A 24,682-nucleotide genomic window follows, 5' to 3' on the forward strand; every position below is an offset into this window, starting at 1 on the left:
CGCATGTTCTCGCAGTTTTTCTTTTACAAATTCAAATACTAGCAAAGAGTTTATACTTGGTGTTTCAAACACCACTAAAGAGTTTATTCTTCATGTCATCAAAAAACTTAAAGTAAACAGATCTCCAAGCCTTATTCAAAGCCAATGGAGCAAATACGCCCCAAAACCCCACTACAAATCCCAATGGCATGCTAATGTAAAACCACTTCATGTCAATCCAGCCACCATTGTGCTCGCCGCCTTTGTCATCAAAATTTGGTGTCGTTGGTTCTAGAGGTGTGTCATCTCCAATGCAGCTGGGCGTAAGTGGAGGTCCACAAAGATCATGGTTCCCAATGAAACTCAGATGAGTAAAGCTTTGAAGCTGAGTGCTGGAGGGAATTCTACCAGAAAAGTTGTTGTATGATAAGTTCAAATGACTTAAAAATGTTAAACTCGCCATGCCTTGAGGTATTACACCTATGAGTTGATTCATTGAGACATCAAGAGACTCCAACAATTTCATGGCATTGATCTTCTCTGGAATTCTTCCATGGAGTTGATTGTGAGACAAATTTAACAATAGTAGGCCGTAGAGATTGGTGAGTTCCTCAGGGATCTCTCCAATTAAATTGTTGCTTGAAAGGTCCATACTTGTGACGAGGGCAAGAATATTTTTATATTCATACTCCATTCCGTTCCTCACTAAGAATGTTGATTGTGAGAATCCTCCATTTGGTGGGATAAAATCAAAGATCCTGTTACCGTATGCTGGTCTCACCATGGCTGTAAAATTTCCGAAGCATCGTGGAATGGATCCTGAGAAGTTGTTAGATGAAACGTCCAAGATCTGAAGTTGAGTTTGGCGACAGAGCTCTTGAGGAAGACTTCCACTAAAGTTGTTTGAGCGAAGCACAAGAACCATAAGAGTGAACAAACTTTTTCCAAACCAAAGGGGTAAGATGCCAGAAAAATGATTTTCACTGAGATCTAAAAGCTCTATTGCCGTCTGATTCTCCATGGATAACGGTAAATTCCCTTCCAGATTGTTTTTATGCAAGGATAACGACAAAAGTGATGGTATAGAACCCATGGAGCTTGGTATATTTCCTGTCAGGTTATTGTTCCCCAAGTATAGCTCTTCTAAAAGAATATAGTTGAACACCCAACAGTCAGGAATTTCTCCGGATAAAAGATTTCTTGACAGATCAAGAAAACTCAAACTGTGCACAACAACATCTTCACAAAAGGCAGTAGAAAATCCACTGAATAAGTTATTTGAAAGATCTAAATACTGAATGGTAGAAGAGATGTTGGGGAGAGGGCCAGAAAAGTTGTTTGAACCAAGATAAACTTCAAATCCACAAGATAAACTTGTAATACTCCCATGAAAGTTATTGTCAGAAAGATCTAGCACACTCATTTGGGAAGAGTGGTTCCAAAACCAAGGAGGGACTACACCCGAAAGTTTATTTGTAGCCAAATTTAAAAACTCTAAACTTGTGGCGCTGCATGCAGATGAATTCCCTAAAAGTTCATATACACCTCCACTAAGCTTGTTGTAAGACAAATCTAAATGTTGCAGATTACAAAGATTTCCCCAGAATCTTGGTAATTTTCCTTCAAGGCTATTGTTTGACAGGTCAAGATATATCAATTGGGAAAGGCGTCCAAAGGCACTAGGAAGTACACCTTGAATGTGGTTATTTGAAAGATCAAGTCTTTCAAGAGTAGTCATATTGTATAACCAGTTAGGTATTGTGTAAGAGAAATTGGTACCACGGAGATATAGATGTCTCAGAGCAGACATGTTCTGGAAAGCACCTTGAATTGGAACCTGAATACAAATGAAACCAGTCAAATGTTGAATAAACAAATTAATTAGGATATATGTTCAATGAAAGATCAAGCAGACAAAAAGGCAAGCATAACTTCGATAGATAGTACTGGAGAATGTTCATCACCTGTAGGGATGCAGATGTTTTACTAAGATCGATCTCACTCATGTCTAGGAATTCTAGCAAGGAAAGATGAGATAACCATTCAAGGTTGTCAATATTTAGGAAGAGACCTCGAATGTCAAGATAATGTAAGTTTGAGAGATTTCCTAGTTGATAAGGATTTGCAGTACTACTCCTGAAACCCACATCTGATAGGTTTAGAAATCTTAGATTTCTGAAGTATCCAAAGAAGCTTGGAAAATGACTATCTTCAAAACTATTTGAACTTAGGTCCAAATATTGAAGATTTTCCAATTCCAACAAAGAATCACTTATCACCCCACCCAATTTGTATGAAGGCTCATCTGGTTTTGTAAGGTTTAGCTGGATGACATGCCCAGTTGTGTTGTCACAACCAATTCCTTTCCACATACAGCACTCTTCGCCAATCCAAGATGAGAGTTGATTGGAAGGATCTGTGATACCTTGTTTGAAGGTGAGGAGGGCTTCTCTTTCTCTTTTTCTGCAAAGGGCATTTGGATTTCCATAACCATATGTAAACATGCATATGATAGTAGCTAAGGAAAGATACCAATGCACAAGGACCATCACAAAACTCTTCCTATCCATAACCTTTTCCATATCACAATAAAGAAAGGAAATGTTGGGTGAGAACACACCTCCTATATGGCAATATATGAGACCCCTTAAAGAAATTGAATCGAAGATTCCTCTTAAAATGACAGACAAAGACGGGTCTTCAAGTCAAGGTCTCGATGTTAAATAGGAAGACAACAAGACTTTCGCGTTACATGCTTCACCAATAATATCTTGGTGCTAGCCGCCTCTGTTGAAGTAGTCAATGTTTTTGCTTCACTTGTACCTCGTCAAACACGAAAAATTAGCTCATCTAATGGGACCATAATAATAATAAACAATTCGTCGTCGTCGATGGACGACAATGACCGCAGTAGCCAGTCAGCCTCTCAGCCTCCTTGGTACTTGCTTTGTCTCCATCGATGCCTAAATCTCATACCAACGTGAAGGAAGGACTAAATTTTGTAATCTCAGTCAGCATCCTTGGTCCTTACTTTGTCTCCATTCATGCCTAAATCTTACACCTCGCAAACACGAAAAATAGCATAAACAAGAAATCCTGTCATCATGTGATGAATTTCAATTGGGTGGTCAAATATGTATACCAGAAATTAGCTCAACAAAGTTAAAAAAAATCCTAACATGTGGAATGAATGATTTTATACCACTTTAACTAGCCCAGAATTCGGGACTACAAACCACATAATAATTTACCGAGGTTGAGAGTTCAAAATTTCACAAGAATAATATGGATATCCCCAATAGCTACGGTGGGCAAACCAAACACTATACTTCAGTAAGTATTATTCTCTGATAATACAAAATCAGTGTCTGTACAGGTATAATACATACAACATGTTACTACACTTGCTACCCTTTCTTCTTTCCCTCATCCTTTCTTTTTCATTTTCTTCTTATTGGCTTTCCAAGCCACTCTGTCGCAGGTAAAAGATAAAATTATTCCCGATTATAAGAAACCTACTCAAGTGATAAGACAAAGTTCAAAACTCTCGGTTCATTGCATGTCTGAATCATGACTATCAATGCCTGAACCCTTAAAAAGGTTTTCTTGGTGAAAGGGATCGTCAGCACCGTGCACAGCACTCAACCTAGGAGAGAAGTTCCAACCCGTCACCGGTTCCAGCTCATGGGATCTCATACTGGCTTCTTCTTTGAACTTCATGAAGAACATGGATGACCAGTAATCTTTTGCCAGGTTCTTCAGTGGGGAAAAAGAAAAACATGCTCAGACGTGATACTAATCCAAATGAAACCAGTAAAATTGCATAAACCCAGGAAATAACCTACCATTTTCATCAACTGCAACAGCTCATTCAATGCATTATTAAAGAGATCAGGGTGTGCCAGATCGGCAGTAGTCAAGATTTCTTGTCGGCTTCGGTGAGAAATGTTCACCTCCATTGCTGCACCTGTATAAATTGAGCAAAACATTTCAGATAAAGGTTTGACCCATAAGCTTGGAAGGTAAACGGGATATGAATTGCCTAGCCAGAAAGAACCAACAAAATTTTGATCTTGCAGCGACTACAAAATACTTCAGAGTGCAAATTAATACTAGACCACATGGTACCATAAAGCTGATCTGTCCTTTAATAGGCAAGATTGTGAATTACGAAATAAAGCAAGTACTACAAAGACTGGACACCCATGAGTAGGACTACAAATAAGCCTATTAATAAGCTGCTTGAGCTTGATATTTTTTTTTTAATCTTAGTAGCAAGCTCAAACAAGCTGTTTATCGATCAAACTCAAGGAGCTTAACGGTAAAAATTTCAGTTGAGTTGAGTGGTAGGTTGTTTGAAATCAGCTCTTTTATCTCGAGCCTAGTAGGTATTCAAATAAGCCCCTTAAAGGGTGAGCCCAAAGTAGCTTCATTTTTTTTTCTTTTTTTACTTATCATGCCAAACTAGGAAAAAGATGAAAACAACTAGTTAGAATCCTACGGATTTATGAACATCCCTCTCTTGCCAAAACAACCAGATGAAGATCGCTCTTTATAAAGTCACTCCCAATATATGCTTCAACTAACTATTGAAGTCTCTATAATTGAGGCCTGTGCAACCCAAAGAGGCCATATGAGTAGTGGTATTCAAATGTTAATAAAGATAAAGTTAGTTCATATTAGTATGAGACTTAAAGTTGGAGCGATGCATGTACAAGATAAAGGAATGGCTTTGACTACAATTTCCATTAAATAAAAATCACAAACCTGAAACTATGTACTTGTCAATAATATGCCGTGCCATGTAGATCCTTCTTACAGGGTCATCTACAGATATTTTGCCAAGCTCATGCACCTCATCATAGAAATGCACACTCTCCCCAGCCAAACAACTGCAATTAAAAAGAAAACAAAAGGTTTATACCAATTCTTTCAACAGAAAAAAAAAAAAAAAACAAACAAACAAACAAAACATTACAAAAAAACAAAAACACAAAAAAAGACCTGGAGATATCTTGTGGGTTCTAAGGATCCGTTTATCTCCATGGAATTACTTAAAAATGGCAAGTTTCACTCTGCATTTAGCTTAAGAAAAATGCTTATCTTTCCGCCTAGGGATTTTCTTTCATGAAAAAAAAAAAAAAACACTAAGAATGTTTTCCTCATAAATGCATACCCAAATACTGGAGTTTGGCAGAAATACAACACCTGTCTGCAAATTCCATGAAGGACTGCCGAAATCTTTTGTCCAGAAGAAGCTTATCCAATGGTTCGTTAGGATCAATGACTTGAGCTGATTCCCTCTGCAACAGTAGTCCGCTATCAGGTATACCCAGAGCCTGGCCCATTGTCTCAAATTCTTGGGGTTCCCTTTTCCTTAAGCTGATTTGCGAGAGTAGAGGTTGTGAACTGGATATAGAGAAAATAGCCAGTACTAGAATACTTGCCTGTAGAATATGCCTAAGAAATGTTAGCAAATACACATGAGCTGAAGACAATAATTACTTAAGCCTCAATCAACTAATGATGGATGAACAGGCACAAATCAACAATACTGCATACCATAATCAATTGAAGAAATCTGGAGGAAATCTGAAGCCATGAGATCTCATCATGAATTTGATTCAAAATGTAAGAAACAACCCATAATCCTGGAAGTGAAAAAAAAAAAGAAGCACATTAAGGCCGGGACAAAGGTGACATATTTTGACTCGATCATCTTTCTAGAAGTTTCATTGCACAATGAGGAAGGTACATGGGATGTATATAAGAGACACGCAAAGAACGGGATACAACAAACATTAACCTATTTTTAGTCTGTTATAACTTTATCAAGGGAAGTTTCAGATCACCGTTGTTTCTTCCATGGTGTTATACATGGGGATGTCCACTAACCTGCCTAACAGTCACATAAGCAGTGATAAAATCACTGCCAATGGCGCCTTCCTCCCTTCCCCCCCTTCCACCCGCCCTTTCTTCCTTTCTTCCCCTAGGTTGTTTTTGCATATGTAAATGGAAACGTGGCAAGATGACTGAGGCTACAAGATATCATGTCAATACATAATTACTGATTCCTAATAGGACATCTTCAAGTGGTTTCATTCACGTATAGATGGTCAAGCAATTAGTGTACCAACATCTATTGTCAGCTCCTTTTGACTTTTGCAGATATTCCTATACACTTCCCTCAAAAAAGAAAAAACCAGAATTTTGTAATAATTATATCAAAAACCTAAGTTCACCAATCACCAACAGAGCTGTCGGAATACGACAACGTGTAAAACTTTTTGCAATAAGCGGGGAATACCACTCTAAGGGAATATGTTTTCAATACCTAGAAAACCGAAAAAGTCATAAAATTATATAGTTATTACTAATTACGAAATAAGAATATCCATCAGGGACTATAGGATATATCATAGCCAATATACATAGAGCAAGACAAGGAAAATTACAAGGCCTTGTAGAACCTAGAGGAAAGTGTACCAACGGAAGAGGCTGAGACAAGTATTCCCTGCCACAGGTCTTTCAGTTCATCAAACCTGAACTCTACATGCCGAATAGCCCCAGTGAATCCAACTAAAGCAGCAACATACAACGCATGGAGAGAAGAAACTGGAATTATCCAGTATGTCCCCATATGACACCGATAATTTAGAGGCTTCTTCATATGGATAACTACAGAAAATGCCAGTAATCTGTTAGAAGCTGCAAAATGTAGAGGAGAAAGAGCAAATGAAGGAGTGAAAAACCATGCAAACAATAGCCAGTTCAAAAGAGCTCCAGGCTGGTGACTAATGGCATGTACAAACAACACTTCGGTTGGCTAGACCACTCAAGTCAACAGACCGGAGAAAATTTAAAATCACTTGCATGAATATAATGAACTGAAATAACAGTCTCAGATTGGAGAAAATCAAATTACTGTAATGTTCGACCAAGATTATACATTGATAATGTACAGTTTAATACAATTCCATGATAGACAAAGTGCCCTTCCCAAGATTGTCAAACTTACTGGAGTCATTTCTAAGACTGTTCAACCCGAAGCACTGTACCAATTTAAGTAGTAGCATATGATAACTGGAGAAATGGGGCTTGACATTGTTATTTGAGAATATTTTTTTATGAAATTTGGTATGCATGCCTCGCTCATCAAGAACTTCCACAGATGATATGTGTCTTTGTTCTTGGGAATTCTCTTCCCCTGCCACACTAATGCCATAATAGATAATTTTAATCATTTTATCATGTTTTTGACATAAGACCCCTTCCCATGGTTATTTAAATTTATGAGAAAGCAAAAGAAAACCATTTTAAAAAAAATCGAGTTTGAAGCTCCTCTGCCCCATAAAGTATTCCTGTATATAAATTACACCCTAGTAATCCAGCAAACAATAAGTCTGAGAACTGCATATCTGTACTTTGGCTGTTGAAAGCATAAATATGATAAATGTATAAGAAATGAAAATTGAGTTGTTAATGTCTGCTGCTACAAATATTCTCTTCCTAAATGGGATATAAACTATAAACTGGGAAAGAAGGCAATACGAACTGTAGTGCACTCATTCAAACACAGAGTACCATGAAGAAAAAACCTGGAAGGAAAAAAAAAGGGTACAATCGGGGACCGAACACAGCAAAGATACTTTCAAGGAAATAAGAATCTGCATGAAATAGGCTTTGCATATATTAAATATTAAATAAAATTTTAAATATAAAAAGAGGCCCTGTTCAAGAAAACTGGTTGCTTCATTCAAAAATATTACTGCTAAATTCATTAAAAATATTAATGGTCCATATTTTTTTGAATTATTGCTCCATATGCATCTTAATTTCATTGTAGGAAGTCCAATTTGACAAGATAAATATCCAAATAAGTAAATTCGTTCAATTTAGAGACTCTTACCTGCAGCCCCAGCAATCCATGGCAATAGAATTAGTGGAAGAAATATATAAGATCTGATCGGTGGTAAACGCCTCCTGAAATATCAGTAGTAAGTAGAGCATTTTCTGATAAAATAGTCACAAATAGCCCAATTATAACAGCTCTAGTGAAGTGGTGCAGTAGGCACAAATGGTTTGAGGCAAGACAGGAACAAATTCTTGGGTTAAACATGTGCTATGTCTGTAAAATAGTCACATCATGAACAAAAATAGAAAGAAAAATCAAGGCCCCATACGTTCATCGATCTGTTTATTGTTTCAATTGTCACAGAACAATAACCAAGCATATCCAAATGGTCCCAAGGACCTTGGCTTAGATGTAGTAGGATGGGATGGTGTAATGTGGGGAGGGTCAATCTGCAGTTAGTATGTTCCGATCCTCACGGTTTAGAGTTTAACTAAATTAGCATCCAATGGTCCTAGGGATTTGGAATAAGAGGTTTGGGCCACTTAACAATTAATATCAGAGTAGGCACCACATCATGGATTCGAGTCCTAGAGGAGGTAGCTTATAGGCTAGATTAAAATGTCTTGGTATTATATATGAACATAATATTAAGTCAATGAATATTGATAGGTGAGTGGAGCTGCCAAATGAGAAAATGCTACCATCGGGCCAGTGCCAATAAAGTGGACCGCCATGGACATCAAATTTGGAAGTGTGGTGGAATATTAGATTCTAAGGATTAAGGGTTTAACCAAATCAATATCCAACAGTCCTAGGGCTTTTGGATCAATGGGTGGGCCCTTAACAATTGGTATCAAAGCAGACATCACATCATGAGTTTGAGTCACGTAGGGGGCAGCCTATAAGCTGGATAAAATTGTCTGGGTATCATGTATAAGCATAGTGTTAATTGTTAAGTTATTGAATACTAATAAGCGAGTGGAGCTTGCAAAATAGAAAGAGCTACCATTGGGTCGATACTGATAGAAACGGCTCCCATGGATGCCAAATTCGGAAGTGTGGTGTAATGTTCCAATCCTAAGGGTTAAGGGTTTAACTAAATCAATATCCAATAGTCCTAGGGCTTTTAGATCAATGGTCATGCCTTACCATTGGTATAAGAGTAGGCATCACGTCACGAGTTAGAGTCACAAAAAAGGCAACCTATAGACTGGATTAGAATGTCTTGCTATTATTGATAGGCATAGTTTTAAGTCATTGAATATTGATAGGTGAGTGAAGCCGGAGAAAGAGAAATGGCTACTGTCAGGTTAGTGTCGATTAAGTGAGCCACCCTAGACGTCAGATTCAGAAATATGGTGGAATGTTACAATCTTAAGGGTTAAGGGTTTAACCAAATCAATATCCAACGGTCCAAGAGATTTTGGATATGTGGTTAGACCCTTAACAAGTTAACATAGAACAACCAAGTTACGACCCAACGTCAAGGTTCACAATTGCAGTGGAGTATTAATTTCAATTAGGTAAAAACTTTACTGAACTTGACGAATATGTAGTATAGTTGAAATGCCTGCGTAGTGCGACAGCTTAGCAGCAAACCGAATCCAAATGGGCCTTCTATCCAGACTGAAACCAAAAGATACTCAAAATCAATGCTCCTAGGAAATAAGCATTTGCAGAAAAAATACAGACTTAAAAGGTTGTAACTAGTAACAGAAGTGAAAAACCTGCCCAAACATAGCAAGACTGCCACCAATGCCTCTTCTCGAATCTTAGGAAACCGTAGGACACCTGCATGAACCGTGGGTTAACAGTAAGGTAAAAATTATAAACTAAAAAGTCCATTACAGCAACTTTTGGTGGACAAAGTCGTCAAAAACATCGTAAGGGTAACAAAACAAAACAATTATACATCGATAATCTACCACAATGGACAACACAAGGTTGAAGCTGGCAAAAACTTGAATCACTGGAATCCAAAAGCCACTGTTTTTAGTACGAGGAACCTCATGAACCAGAAACGGCAAAATTAATCGTGAGAGGAGCCTGAAAAGAACGAGACAATAACACAGCTTATGGATCCAAAAAAAAAGAAAGAAAAAAACAAGGTCGCTTCAGGGAGGATACACCCAGAAAATTTCCGATCTTTTACTTACACTGGAACTCACTGAGACATTTCATCAAACATACACCGCACAAACAAAACAGTAACAAAATTCCACATCCAACGACTTGATTACAAAGTTGTATCAAAAGATAAACACTTGAAAGATGAAGGAAACGTACAAGATCATAGAGAGGATGGATATGGCGATGGCTATGTAGTCGGTGACACAGCCTCCTTTCACTGCACAGCTCGCCATTTTCCTCGCATAAAAGAAGATCTTCGGCCTCCGAATTAGAATCCAGTAATTGTAGCATTAGACCCATCTAAAAGATCTAACCCATCCAAGACTCAATTGTCAATAGTCAATACTAATGACATCTATGCTTATGGAAAACCCAATTTCCACGTGATGTTTGAATGAAATCTTGGCTTCAGACTTCAAAGTGTAGGCGTGGCTTTTATTTATTAATCAATGATATCATGTCCCATCGGACGCTGGAATTTTATGACTAGTTTCCATAATATGCACGTGCCATTGCATGAGTATAATCATGAACACGTGGCACGCATTTGGAGAAAGAATTGGCATTGTACTTTTGATAATACCCATTCTTTATTCATAAGGAATGATCACTTCAATATTCTAAACGTAAAGTATTATATAATTGTAAAAATTAGTATTTCAATCAACAAGAGTTTGTAAAAAGGAATTCAAGAGTTGGCACGTCATACCAACCGTACGAAAGTTGGTTTAATAGCAATCACTAATATTGTACTGTTATCTCACTATGCCACCATGGCACTAATAATCCACCTTTAAATTTTAAGAATGACTCAAGAGTAAATTAATAGTGTAATTTTGAGAATGGCTCAAGAGTAAATTAGTAGTGTCGTATCAGCATATTGGGATAATAGTGAAATATTGGTGTGGTATATAACTTTACTTCTCAAAAATTTGGTTGGGATTTTTTTTTTTTTTTTTGTCATATTGGGCTAGTTGGTTATGAAAGACATTTGTGAATCATAATTGGGATTCTTTACTTTTCTTTTTCTTTTTTCAATCGAAGGCAATAGTAGGCTAAGTTGGCTATGTCAACACTAGGCAGGGAAGCACCACCGACCAGTTTTGTAGAACAAATCAAATTTCATATATACAGTTTGCTGAAAGCCTGAAAATCAAGCAGACGCTATTTCTTTCATAACTTCTCAGAGGAATTTGATGTGTATCGCCACAAAATCCCTCCAACCAGATTGTTTACTGCATGAGAAGCCATGGGAACGATGATGCTAGAAGACACAATTGTGGCATAACCATACACAAGCCCAACAAAAGATGCCCTGAAACATGTCAAACAATAAAATCATGATTGGTTCCAGCCAAAGATTCTTGAACAGTTTGATCATTAGACATCTAAGGAAACACTCAGAGTTTCTTTTGGTTTTCTATTATTAAGACATTTTCCTTTACACCATGTGAGTGTAATTTTTTCTTTTTCTTAATTCTTGGCTGGAAGTTCAAATGAAGAGGATATTTCTACTTTCACTTTAAAACAAACCAGACAGTCAATGAGGAAAATGAAATCTCCATCAAGTCAAGAAGATGAGTACCAGACTGCAAAGGAGTACTTTCGGCCACTGCCCAAGTGTAGAACACCAAAAACAGCAGCAACCAGCAAGACACTCTTCAAATTGAATCCAAAAAGTGGTAGCAGTGCGCCACGAAAAAGCAGTTCCTAGACAACCGAGGCATGTAACTGTACAACCTTAATAGAACTATATAATTGAAAAACAAACAAACACACACAAACAAATTAATCGAACATAGTTTTTCTTTGCTTATTACCTCGCTAATACCAGGCAGAAATGCAACGATTATGTAATCTAAAAGCTGAAGTGAAGCAAGGACCTGCATTAGAAATAATAGGATGTTGTTGGAATTCAACAAAGTCAGTTAAGGATCAATGCAAACTTGCAGCCCATCAGCCGCAAGGAATGCCAGCAAAAACTGGACGTGAGCAATCATCTCAACCAATGTGATGTGGTTTCTTTTTCTCTGGAGACACAGAAAAGTCAGTAGGGATACCTGCTGGTTAGCTGCTTCACTAGACTCGGAAAAATCAGGCCACGTCTTCAGTAGAAGATATCGGCATGACGATATCAGAACAACTAATCCTGTAATCAACTCAAGATGCCACATCTCAAAACCAACTGTAAACAGCAAAAAGATTACTCTTTTAAAGTAATGAAACATCTAATTCCAGTCTGCTACATAAAAGCGAAAAATGAAGTATATGAAATCTAAAATACTGGAAAGATGATTCCTATCATAAGAACTTTTTTAAATAAAGAATCTAGGTAATCTCTATTTCAATATATATCTTGTCCTGTTTGACGATTTTAAAAATGAGCACATTTTGATTATCTAGTAATATTTCTTTTGACAATCAGATCCCAAAATTATTTTCCAGATCCATGAAAAAACATAGTTGTGCTTTCAAACTCCAGAAAAATAAAGCAAAAGACTTGGTTTGCATTTGGTATCAGCTATTCCATTGTCCCATTAGAGGATGATTGAATGAGTATAAGCAGAATGAGAGTCCGAATAGATGCGGCGTCCATGGGCAACTTTAATTTCACTGCATTTAACCTTAACATGGCTATTGGTAAGCAATAGACTTTCTTCATCACTTTTCTATTTCAACCCTGTCTTTATTTTTATTATTATTTTTCAACTTATTTATTCATGTTTTGCTAAGCAAGATTAGAACCTAAACCAGTGCTGCTTCCACTCCACCCTATTATGCATAGGCCAGGTCCTTTGGGGTGGCTGATGATCTTGTCATAGGTAGCAGTACTTCAGGTAAAGATGAGGAAGTCAGATGTCAAGCATAGGCATATGCATATGCAGTGAAAACCAGCAGTTAAGCAAACGAGCATAAATCTATCAGTATGTTAAATTGAGGCAAGGAGCTGCCTTCCTGATCCTTCTCTGATGTCGAAATATGGACAAAGAGCTATTTTCCAGCCTTCTAGCCCTTCTCACTTAAGTAGGGCACATCATACAATGATACAATTGTTCCCATCACTCAATAATTTTCCCTTGGTAAACCTCTAAGGAAAAGTATTACATTGTGAAGGGCCTGTACCATTTTTCTTGTTCTAAACATTGACATGAGCAATCCCCAAATGCTACTAATGTTTCAGGACAACTCATATTAGATGACTACCAATATCCTATTTGCTCAGTTTTCTAAATTTGTCTTGTCAAAGTAAATCGACTGTGTGCATTCTGCAAAGGAAACAAGCATCTCAACAAGGAGAACATAGTAAAGTTTTCAATGACAAACTTGCAATAAGAAGTGGAAACAAAATGTATACATGATACTTCTGTGGAGCAGTCAAGGATCGGCAATCCTTCCACTGAAGCAACATGAGATACCTGCAAGTTGCAGTTATGGAACAACATTTAAAACACAGATGATTGACCATATTAAGCATAATTTTTTTATATTGAAATTGAGAGTATTCTTTTCCTCCAAAATGAGGAGTCCTGACTAAAACCAAGAACTCAGGCCTAAGTAAAAAAGCTTTAATTCATTCAATTTTTATCACTGATGTTCAGTGTCTGATGAACTTAAATAGTTATAGTCAGTAGAAACAGAGTCATATGGACCCTGATTGCAAGCAAACAATAAAATAGTACATTACTAATAGAATATAACCAGATACAAGGATGGATTCTTTGTCACACACGAGGATGAAGAAAAGGGGAACTAGCTGTTGAATGTTTAGATCATCACAAAATTGAAAATGTCATCTTGCTTCAACTTCCAAACTTGGCAGACAAATTTTTTTTTGCTTTCTTTTTACTTTTCAATAGTTAATTCAAAATAAAGGGGAAAAAAAAAGAAGTGGAAAATCTACAGGCAATAGAGGAGGAAGTGAATACAAGTTAAATTCACAGATGATGAGGAACTAGAATGGAGGGAAAGCATGTAAGAATGACTAGGTGGTCATTAAGAACCCAGGAAAAATAACTCCTACAGACAAAAATATAGTAGAACGACAAAAGTATTATGCATGAAAGTAAGCCTACCTGTCGAATTATTATACCCAATGCCGCTATCAGTCCAGAAGTGACAGTGCATGCCTGAAGCACTGTACTCCTGGAAGGTATTGTGGCAGAATTCGGTGCAGCTGAATTTTCAAAAGAGTCAACCATGTTGTCATCTTGAACATAGTTATCTTTTGTGGGAGGACTATCTACTATACTTTTAGGTGGTTGTCCATCACTTCTCAATTTCTTCACTGACTTCCGACTTGCAAAAGCCCTTGTCTTTAATCTTAAACCCTGCAAAAACAAATATATTAGCGTTAGATAATGTAAACTAAAAAAATTAGTATTTTCCTCAGAATTAGAGATCAAGTAAAAAAATTAGAGAATCTCACACTGCACAATTTAGTAGGTAAAACCTTTTGCGCATCATAGATGTAAATGAACTCCCCGCCTGATCACATGTCATCACATTTGAACAATCATATAAGAGTTGAGCCCTTAGCAAATAACAATTTAATTATCAACGGAGATGGGGCAGCTTGACATCAAGATTGTAACTTTAGCATGGAATGTTATGATGGAGTTGAATCACGAGGCTGCATTTTTACTCTAAGTCCTAAAGTATAGCAACAAAAAGACAGTAATAATAAAACAACATTTGACTTACACACTTTCAAAATCCTTATGAGAAGCCATGAATGGCCCAACTTAATTGCATAGACCAAAATCAACGAAGAACCAACGCCAACCCAAGTGCGTGAATTGAAATGCTTAAGCATAACTATCATTTTTTCTTTCTTGTTTGATATATATGTTAGTGAATAGTGGGTGAAGAACAAAAACTAAGGAAGACAAAACGAGAGAGAAAGTGAGATATAATCAAGGAGTTCGAGAAAAACCGACCCATGAAAGTAGACTTCCTGCAGGGTAAGAGAGTTGTAGAGACACTGTTTGTTCTGGTCCACCAACAGCTCGTAGTGAGCAGACCCATACTAGATAACAGCTTCAAATTCCAAACGGGTGCACGCGGATGTCTGTTATACTCCAACTACTTCTTCAGCAAAGCAACTGAGGAAATCAGAGAAAAAACCCAACCTTTTTCGTTTCCGTCGGGAAAAGATTGCTGCTTTTGGTGTTCTTTCGGATGTGAAACTGGAAAGAAAGGCACCCCAAGAAATGGCTAATGAACGGGAAACTCAACAACCGTTTATTTGTCATACCAAAAAAAAAAAACTACCGTATATTTTACCGATTTCATCAGTATTCTCTCTAGGTTTTGAGCTTTCGCCACGTGGGCTGTTCGGAGGGTGGTTTTGGAAATTCGCCTGCTTGCAGGAACAAATGGATTTTTTTTTTTTTTTTTTTTTGGGTTTGAAAAAAAATAGTAAAATACCATTTAAGATTGTGCATTTTTTAAAATGTATTCTCTTGCCTATCACACAAATATGTTGATTTTTTTTTTTATATTTTCAAACTGCCATTATTTTTTTAAAATGAACATTTGACCTCAAAATCAAGTGGCCAAATAGAGTAATTCTATAAGTTTTTCTTATGCCATTCTTACGTCCCTCTAAAAATGATATAGCTTTTAAAATTATCATTTGATAAAAATTCAATAATAATCAATCACAACTTTAATAGTAATTTTAAGGGCCATATTATTTTTAAAGAAATATGAGAGTAATTTTCAGCATTACTCAGCCAAATGCGCAATGAGATAATCCTCCGCCATACTCTTCCTTCTGGCAAAGACTACTAGTAACATTGAAACAAATTCTAGAATTAATCCCGATATTACAATTTGATCGGCATTTAGAATGAACCGATGGGGATTGAAACTGAGGATTCAGTTGTTAGTATAAGAAAGGAAAGATTGGTTAGTTGGCACACTATAAGATATGTTTACGTTCAAATTAAGTCCACAATAATACATACTTGGGCATGTATAGAGACATGTATACATATACGGGGCTTGTTGGAACTATAATGCACGAGTATAATTTTTTATTCAATCAACAATGAAGTTGTAAATAATGGATAATTTTTCTTTAAATTGGGTTACAAATTTTTTCTCAAACCTAGTCTATTAAACTGACATGTAATCAAAATGCATGACAAAACATGTTACTACATGGATTTCATGTTCATCTACTATACTTCATACCATAGCTCAAAATTCCAACGGGACAAAAGAAGTAATTGAAGTAGGCACATTCTATTCAAGCTATAAGGCTTGGATTCCCTGGAACCCTAAAAAATGATTGCAGAGAATCATTATGGTGATGGAACCATGCATATAAACATGTTAACCACAGTTGCAAAGAATGGGGAAAAAAAAATGACTACCCTATGATACAATTTGCGGAGGCAGAGGATAAATGTTGTGGTGTGGTCCAGCGTAGAGAAGATCACAGAATTCGCTACAAAATGGTTCCCAAAAGCCAAATATGCAAGAGGAGGCAATAAGCTATAAGGCCCAGCCTTGCTCGGGGACGGCTCATCAAAACTCGGCCACCAGATACCCTGCATGCATGCATATATTGAAATCAGGTTTCAACACAATTAATGGAAGTAGAGGTGATGGGAGGCATTGGTTGCAACTGCTACCAAAAGGATTACTACTTGAATCTCAGGCTTAGCACTTGTTAGGGTTTATCTTCCTAGGCTATGTTTCCCGAGATATAAGTGAGAGAATCTAATAAAGGAAACAAATAAACACGCGGAATGGAAGGAGGCTTTCAATTTCCTCACTAACTTAAACAGACAATATGGCACATTACCAAATTCCATCAATTCGATCTGCCATCAACTTTCCTTGTATTGGAATGAGACCTGATGTGTTCAGAGACTTGAATACATGACCTGGAAAAGGGGGGGAAAAAAGACATAAGCTTTCTGAGCTTTTTAAACTTATATTTGGATGAGGATTATAAAGAAGGCAAACCTTTGTCCTCATCAGTTCCCTCATTGTTGATCAAACGTTCAGATTCTGAGTCGATGTTGATTGCCAGATGGTCAGTTGAACCCTTTCTCAGTGTTCGCACATGAGCAGCTGGGTGGACAGGAGATATTGTATTCTGTCCAACTGAGCCCTGCATAACCATTGAAAAGCAATATAACTTATACGTGCATCTTTCTATATTTTGCAAAGTTTTGATTCACCAAAAGGACAAGCATAAGATGATACATGCAACAATGCTGGTAAAAGCAAACCAACATAATCGGTATCATATAGCATTGCTCCGCCCTAAGTACATCTTTGTTCATTTATATGTTTTTTCATGGATCTGGAAAATAATTTTGGGGTCTGATTGTCAAAAGAAATATTACTAGATAATCAAAATGTGCTCATTTTTAAAATCGTCAAACAGGACAAGATATATATTGAAATACCTAGATTCTTTATTGAAAAAAGTTCTAAAGATAGGTAAATAGCGTGAAGAATGTCATTGTGATGTGGAGTCACTTTCCAGTATTTTAGATTTCATATACTTCATTTTTAGCTCTTATATGGCAGACTGGAATTAGATGTTTCGTTACTTTAAAGAGTGTAATCTTTTTGCTGTTAACATCTGACCTGAATTTTGAAATTCACGAGAGAGCATTGAAGAATAATGGGAAATAATATAAGATATTTACCGCATCTTCAATTTCGGATATCTCTGACCCCATAGGCAATGATGGTGCTTCAAAGATGCTCCTTTCCTGAACAATCTCCGGTTGAGCACTCCTACCTTGTACTGAATCTTCCAGTAATTTAACTTTGATTGACAATTCGTCTACAGCCTTTTGGCTTGCAAGCAACTCTGTGCCAAGTTCCTGAGCTTTTGATTTTGAATTTTCAGATTCCAAAAGCATGTCCATAACCTGCTTTTCTAATACCGACAAAAGTCCCTTCACTCCAGCAAATTTTTGGTCTACTAAATCTCTACCTCTGAACATACCTATAATGTTCTCCAAACCAAATGTGAGCTCAGACAGTTCATTCTTCATTTTTTCTGAATCTTCTTTGTCTCTAATGTGTTTTTCAGCCTCCCCCTTCAGATGCTCAATTTCAAGAATCTGTGTTGTAAGGGTCGACTCTAGCTCTTCTTTGTCAAGAGATAATAAATTTACTTGTTGCCACAATTCAGTAACACTATCAATGATGTTAAAGAGCTTCTTTACATGAGCTGAATTATGGGGCTCCACATCTCCTACTTCTGACTCTGCTATAGGGAGTTCAATCTCTTTAATTTTGTCAAAGAGAGTTTTCACTTGTGATGCTGACAGGAGGGAGACTTCTGCCTCTGAAACAACAAATATAAACAAACAAATCAGAAGAAAACGACAGAAAAAATAATAACCAAAATAGATTTGTGCAGCAAGATCCTATCATAGATGTTTACCTTGTTCTTTCATTGACAGAGTAGTGTACAAAGAGGAAACTTCTGCCTCTCTTTCCTTTAACTTGTCCTCTTTGGTTTGATAATCCTCTAGTTTAAGCCCCAGCACACTGCATGAATTTTGTAATGCTTCTACATCAGCCTCCATCTTGGAAACCATATTTTGGTTTAGATCCCTTTCTTCCATAGCCTTTTCAAAACCTTTTCTGCTTTCCTTCAATTTATTCTGCAATTCTTCAATTGTAGCAGCTGCCATGTTACTTGTGCTCTCAAACTGTTTAATCAGAGCTTGAGCTTTTCTAGCAGCCAATAACAACTTGTTTGCAGCTTCAAGATGTTTTCTGCCATCAAACCCTTGCTGCATCACTATTGGGGCATCTCCATCACTTTCTCTCATTTCCAGGATTAAACTATGATTCAATCTCTCAAGCTCAGGAACATAGCTGAGTTCCAATAGATTGTTCTTCACTTGAAACTGCAGTTCTCTCGTAGCATTGGTACAAAGAGACAATAAAGTCTTAACATCATCTTCTAACATGCTTATAGTAGTCTCCTGTTCCTGTTTATACATTTCTAGATTCTTTGTTTTTTGTTTCGAAGATTCAATGTGCTCAACTATAGCTACTACTCCATCCTCTACTGCCTGTAATTTTCTAAACAAAACTGCAATAAACTCATCCACTAAAGATGAGAAACCTTCAAACTTATCAGCAAGAATTTTGTTTTTCGACTGGAACCCTTCCACAGTCTTTCTAAAATGTGAAGATATATTATCACCATTTGCAGCACTTACCCAGTTGTTATCGATTTCAACATTAACAATATTATCAATGTTATCTGAGAAAGGTTTCGAAACATGTGAATTATCCTGAAATAAGAAAAACAAGGTAATCAGAGAAAAGCTGGAAAAGATTAGCTAGGAGGAACCAAGAAGATTTAAATTCTTTTGTGTTCTACATAGAAAAAGAAAGCGAGCAAGCAAGCACGAGAGATCCCCAAGAACTAACAAAGAGCCAAAACCTAAGAAATTGTTATCTGTTCTCAAAAACACTCAAGTGATCTTCTTGTGCATGCATATTTCAAAACATTGGCATATTCTTTTTTCATTTAGAATCATTATTACATATGAAGATGATTTGTCAATGATAACAATTCCAAAAGACCAGACTGATTGCTGTATAAAAAATGATGCACTCAGAATGATAACAAGTTAAAAACAATTACTAATCACAGAATCGAGGTACAAAAAAGCAAAAACTAAATGCATACACATGGGGAGCCACCAAAATAGCCTCCCCATAAGAATGGGAGGGAGGGTAAGATCGTGAATTCAAAACCCCATCTGTGCACTGCATATACAACTTATCAATAAAAAGAGAAGTGTGCATTTAACAAGATATTGAAAACCATATATATGTAATATTTTACCTCCATGACATGTTGACTTTGCAGCTCTTCTAAATCCATGTCAACGAAACGGTCCCTTATTTTTTTAAGAATGAAATCCATATTTTTCAGGCTCTCAAATTTCTTCTCAAAGCATTCTTTCACTTTGGATAACAGAGTGTCATCTTTCATAATTAGTTGAAGATCATTATAGTGTCCAGCGAGCTCTACTGATCTGCTCTCTAAGCTGCCACTGGTTCCAGCCAACTCTTCCAGGGCTGCACTTAACTTGGAATTAAGTGATAAGACCTCCTCTTCAGCATTTTTCTTTGCACTTTCAAGTACCGAAATATCATTGTCTGCCATCAACTGTGCATCTTCCAGTGATTTTATAGTTGCATATGCATCTGCCAGCTTGTCAGCCTGGGACCCCGCTTCCTCTTGCAGCTTCTTTAGCTCATTCTCTAAATTGGTTCTACCCACATGTGCACCATTATTTTGCTCAGTCAGCAAAGCAATATTGGTCTGTACCTGAGACAGTGAATCTTCAAGTGACTTTATAGTTTTGTAGGCTTCTGTTAGTTTACTGGTCTGAATAGCAACTTCCTCTTTCACTTTCTCTAGCTCCATCTCTGCATCAGCTCTACTTGCTTGAGCCTCTTCTCTCTCTTTGAAGAGCATGGAATTATTATTTTCTGCTAGTGACAACGCCTCTTCAAGCGACTTCCTAGCTGCACAAGCCTCAACAAACTTGCTAGTCTGGGAACAAGCTTCTTCTATTGCTTTCTGTAACTCTTGCTCAACATTTGTCTTACCAATTTCTATTTCCTTTTTTTCTTCAGCAAGTCGAGAAATATTAGTCTCTGCAACTGACAAAGCCTCTTCCAACGCTCTCACAGTTGCTTGGGCTTCTTCTATTTCTTTCTTTAACTCTTGCTCAACATTTGTCTTACCAACTTCTATTCCCCTTTTTTCTTCAGCAAGTTGAGAAATATTAGTCTCTGCAACTGACAAAGCATCTTCCAGCGATCTCACGGTTGCTTGGGCTTCTTCTATTGAGTTCGTCAACTCTTGTTCAACATTTGTCTTACCAACTTCCATTTCCCTTTTTTCTTCAGCATGTCGAGAAATATTAGTCTCCGCAACTGACAAAGCATCTTCCAGCGATCTCACAGTTGCTTGGGCTTCTGCTAGCTTACTAGCCAGAGTACTAGCATTCTCATTTACCTTCCCCAACTCTTGCTCTGCACATGTCTTAGCATCCACGCATTCATTAACGTACCCAGCAAGCCAGTTCACCTTTCCTACTGGATCTTCAAAAACTGATTCAACAGGAAGAACAATGCCCTCAATAGATTCAACTACTCTCTGTAGCGATTTATTTCTCTCCAATAAGAATTGCTCAAGTTGATCCCGTTGATCTTTCATAGCAACAAGATCAGCCTCCAACACTGGGATGCGCTCTACATCAGTAGACAATCCATTGATCTGGTCCCTGCAGTCAGCAACTGCGGATTCTTGCTGTTGTAACTCAAGCTTCAACTTCTCGATTTCTGAGTTCTTTTCCTCCAGAAGGTTTTTCAAGTTCTCTCGATCTTGAACTAGTCCCTTGCCTTTCTTAACTGCCATGGATAACTTCTCCCTCAGGAGAGAAGACTTCTCTTCTGACCTTTCAAGATCTTTCTGTAGAGAGCCCTTTTCCTCTTTTGAAGCTACAAGTTCTTCATAGACCAACTTTAACTCATTCGACAGCTTATCCACCTCTGACCTCACCATCATCTCTTCTTCGAGCAATGTGTCACACAGCATCAACTCTTGATCTCTTACATATAAATGACTTAGAACTCTTTCAAACAACTCTTCGTTAACATGGGAAGAATCTGAAGAGGCACTGCTCTGTTCCTTTATCTTCTTCAAGCATCTTTGAATGAGCGCAGAATTGTCAGAGGACTGGTAGACCCCTTCTTCATTTCCCAATTCGGTTCCAGAAACCTCAAGTAACATATTCACTATCTGATCCTTCTCCGATGAAACTTGTAGCTCTTTCTGAACAATCTCTTCGTATTTTCTCATCAAATCAGCCAACTCTGTTTGAAGTGAATCCTTTTCCTCTAATTCTGCCGAAAGTGAAGCACTTAAGCTGTTCTTCTCTAACAAAACTTCGTGCTCTTTTTCAACAATCTTTTCATATTTGCTCATCACATCAGCCAACTCCGTTTGAAGATAATCCTTCTCCTGTAATTCAGCCGAAAGTGAAGCACTTAAACGGTCAATCTCATTATGAGCAGCTTCCCTTGATTTAGCAATTTCATCCTGCAAAGTATTTATTTCATCCTTGGCCCGGTAAAATGATTCCTTAAGCCAATCCACTCGAGCTTCCAAGTCAGATGATGAAACAGTTTCTGGTAGTTCAATTGAGGAAAAGACATCTTTCAAGTTTTGAAATTCCAGTGAAACACCCTTTAGTACATTTCTCTCATCCACAAGCCATCTAAATCTCTCAATGATATCCATCGATTGAAGTTCCTCAGGTACACCGGTTTGAGACAAAATCTCGTCAACCATTTTGAGAATAGAATCCCTTTGCAATAGCGTTTCCTGCAGATACGCCACCAAATTTTCACTTCTGACCAACTCCTCCTTACTTAGTTCAGCAGCCTCCAATGCACTTGACTTCTCTTGCAATTCACTTAAACATTTCTCGAGCTCACTTGTTTTCTCAGCCAGAGACTGCTTCAACGAGTCCCTATGTTGTACCAATGCCTTCCCTTTTGTCACAGCCATAGTTAACTTCTCTCTGGTATTAGCACACCTAACCTTCTCCTGCTCAAGTTCTATTTTCGTGTTCGCAAGTTCCGCATTCACTCTTTCAACCATTTCTTTGTCTTTCTCAATTTGTTCCACCAATTTCCTATTTTCATCTTCTAGTTGTCGTACTCTGTCAATTAACAACAAGGTGCTTTTCTCAACCTGAATTATCTTCCCACTGCCATAACCATCCAATTCTTCTTCTTGACAACCTACCAAGCCTAGAGCATCCAACATCCTGTTCACTACATCCTCGATGCCCTGATCTTTTTCATTCCGAACCGAACCCAAGTAAGATGCTACGACATCATTTGACATCGAAAGCTCACTAACCCTTGCATTGAGACCTTCAATCTCAGTATGAAGCTCTCTCATCTTCGCCTCATACAGCAACCGCTCTTCCGAGGCAGTTCTAACAAACTGTGAGCAGTCCTTCACCATTTCAAGCAAAGGAGTATCACCCACCAAACCATCATCCTCACCCAGCAACAATTTAAGCTGGTGATGAAGCCCAGCAACCTCTCTAGCAAACGACTCCCTTTCTTCCTGCAATCAACAAGAAAAACAATCAAATACCAAAAACCCAAACCCCATATTTTGATTCTCTCTCAAAAGAATTAATCTTTTTCCATTACTACTAGACTAGACAAAGCTTTCACCTTGTATTCCTTTGCAATGCTCTCTTGAGCTCCACTCTCGTCCACACCGTTCTGCTCCTCAGAACTCTCTTCGATCCCCATAGTCACTATTGCTTCCCTATGATCAGCATTCGCCGTGATCAACTCGTCTGGGCAGTCAACGAACATGTCCTCTTTCACTGCGTCTCCGACATCGTGCTCGACCTGGTCATCCATCGGCGGCGAGGATTCCGATTCCTGCAAATGGTGCGCCACCTAGCATATGAGATTGAAAAACTTCAATCTTCGCTGCTAATTTCGCTGACTAACTAGGTTTACCTGGTCAACCTGGACTTTATGGATGTGCACCGAATCCAATGCTTCAGTAGGATCCGAGTTGTTCTCGGTCCCAGAGTCTTGCAGTACTTGCTCTGAGCTATGGTTCTCAGCCATTTCAATCGCTCATAATCGAATTGCGTCCTTCTCAACCAAAATCAGATCTGAAAAATCAAGGATCCAATGTCAGCGCTGTGAATCTAGAAAATAAAACCCTAGAAATCGATGATGAAAGATAGGGGTGTATTTGACCTGTGAACGAGAACAACGGCGCCGTTTTGCACCGTCGAACCAACGGTGATCGGAGAGTTCACGATTTGGCTTCGATTCGAATCGGACTACTTTGGAGGCGTGGAATTAAAGAACTGGAGGGAGCGGAGGCGTTACTGTTTCTTTTGGTTGGTGCATGTGAGACGCGACCGTTGTTGTCCAGAGCTAACTCTAACGTACTGCAAGCCAAGTGGGCAACGGTGAAAAACGGCACCTTCTTGCATGTAACACAGCGTTGCTGCGCTGTCGTTTAATGGTTTTCGAATTTAGATTTTCCTTTCCTTTCTTGTTTTCTTTTTCCATTTTGGTGAAGAGTCATGTTCAAAGTATAAATCCACGTCAACTGATCGAGCCAAAAAAAGGTTTAGAATTTTATTTGAATGCTCAACAATCTGTTAATTTAGTTTGGAAAGCTTGTTCCATGGCTTGGAAGCTTCATCATTGAGTCTAGAACACAGCCTTATTAAGGAAGTCCCTTTTTGTATCTCTGATATCATCTCTGTAGAGCATCGTACTTAAACTGTTTTATTTATAAGATCTGTTCAATTTCTCTCAAAAAAAAAAAGAAAAAAAAGTTTGGAAAGCTGTTTTTTCAACTCAAATATCACGTGAATATCAAAAATTGAATTATTATTGAACTGAAAAAACTGCTTTCTTTATGGAAAATGTTAAAGGCACAACACAAACTCAACTTAAAACCAACTTCTCTCCTACATGGCATTTTTTTAAAAAATAAATAAAACTTCCCTCCTATGTGGCATTTTTTTAAAAAATAAATAAAAGTTTGAATTTAAAAAAAATTCACATCTCTCAGTCTCTCGCTCCCCCTTTCAGATCCAAAAATCCACAACCTCAGATCCAAAAATCCTCTCTGTCTCTCGC

The 24,682-nt window shown here is 37.7% G+C and overlaps 4 protein-coding genes across 4 annotated transcripts; all 4 read right to left on the minus strand.

Moving 5' to 3' along the window:
- On the minus strand, nt 1-3,027 carry LOC132177106 (receptor-like protein EIX1). The gene is made up of 2 exons (XM_059589326.1): nt 1,944-3,027; nt 1-1,816 (listed from the first exon to the last, which is right to left on the minus strand). Exons 1-2 carry the CDS (start codon nt 2,559-2,561, stop codon nt 65-67), a joined length of 2,370 nt encoding a protein of 789 aa, XP_059445309.1. The 5' UTR covers nt 2,562-3,027; the 3' UTR covers nt 1-64.
- A 132-nt stretch (nt 3,028-3,159) lies between these two features.
- On the minus strand, nt 3,160-10,442 carry LOC132177107 (regulator of G-protein signaling 1). The gene is made up of 11 exons (XM_059589327.1): nt 10,121-10,442; nt 9,760-9,880; nt 9,562-9,625; nt 9,376-9,460; nt 7,889-7,962; nt 6,466-6,657; nt 5,542-5,630; nt 5,188-5,426; nt 4,747-4,871; nt 3,825-3,946; nt 3,160-3,735 (listed from the first exon to the last, which is right to left on the minus strand). Exons 1-11 carry the CDS (start codon nt 10,195-10,197, stop codon nt 3,532-3,534), a joined length of 1,392 nt encoding a protein of 463 aa, XP_059445310.1. The 5' UTR covers nt 10,198-10,442; the 3' UTR covers nt 3,160-3,531.
- Nucleotides 10,443-10,976: 534 nt separating this feature from the next.
- On the minus strand, nt 10,977-15,193 carry LOC132178906 (uncharacterized). Its single transcript, XM_059591484.1, has 8 exons — nt 14,902-15,193; nt 14,391-14,449; nt 14,038-14,292; nt 13,320-13,380; nt 12,025-12,149; nt 11,785-11,847; nt 11,550-11,674; nt 10,977-11,279 (listed from the first exon to the last, which is right to left on the minus strand). The coding sequence occupies exons 1-8, from the start codon at nt 14,987-14,989 to the stop codon at nt 11,138-11,140; spliced, it is 918 nt and encodes a 305-aa protein (XP_059447467.1). The 5' UTR covers nt 14,990-15,193; the 3' UTR covers nt 10,977-11,137.
- Nucleotides 15,194-16,194: 1,001 nt separating this feature from the next.
- LOC132177311 (trans-Golgi network-localized SYP41-interacting protein 1) lies at nt 16,195-23,965 on the minus strand. Its single transcript, XM_059589577.1, has 9 exons — nt 23,783-23,965; nt 23,534-23,694; nt 23,237-23,452; nt 19,812-23,123; nt 18,387-19,251; nt 17,638-18,287; nt 16,943-17,090; nt 16,779-16,860; nt 16,195-16,521 (listed from the first exon to the last, which is right to left on the minus strand). The coding sequence occupies exons 2-9, from the start codon at nt 23,645-23,647 to the stop codon at nt 16,419-16,421; spliced, it is 5,490 nt and encodes a 1,829-aa protein (XP_059445560.1). The 5' UTR covers nt 23,648-23,694; nt 23,783-23,965; the 3' UTR covers nt 16,195-16,418.
- Nucleotides 23,966-24,682: the final 717 nt, after the last annotated feature.

The sequence above is a fragment of the Corylus avellana genome, chromosome ca4, assembly GCF_901000735.1.
Source record: "Corylus avellana chromosome ca4, CavTom2PMs-1.0".
NCBI lineage: Eukaryota > Viridiplantae > Streptophyta > Magnoliopsida > Fagales > Betulaceae > Corylus > Corylus avellana.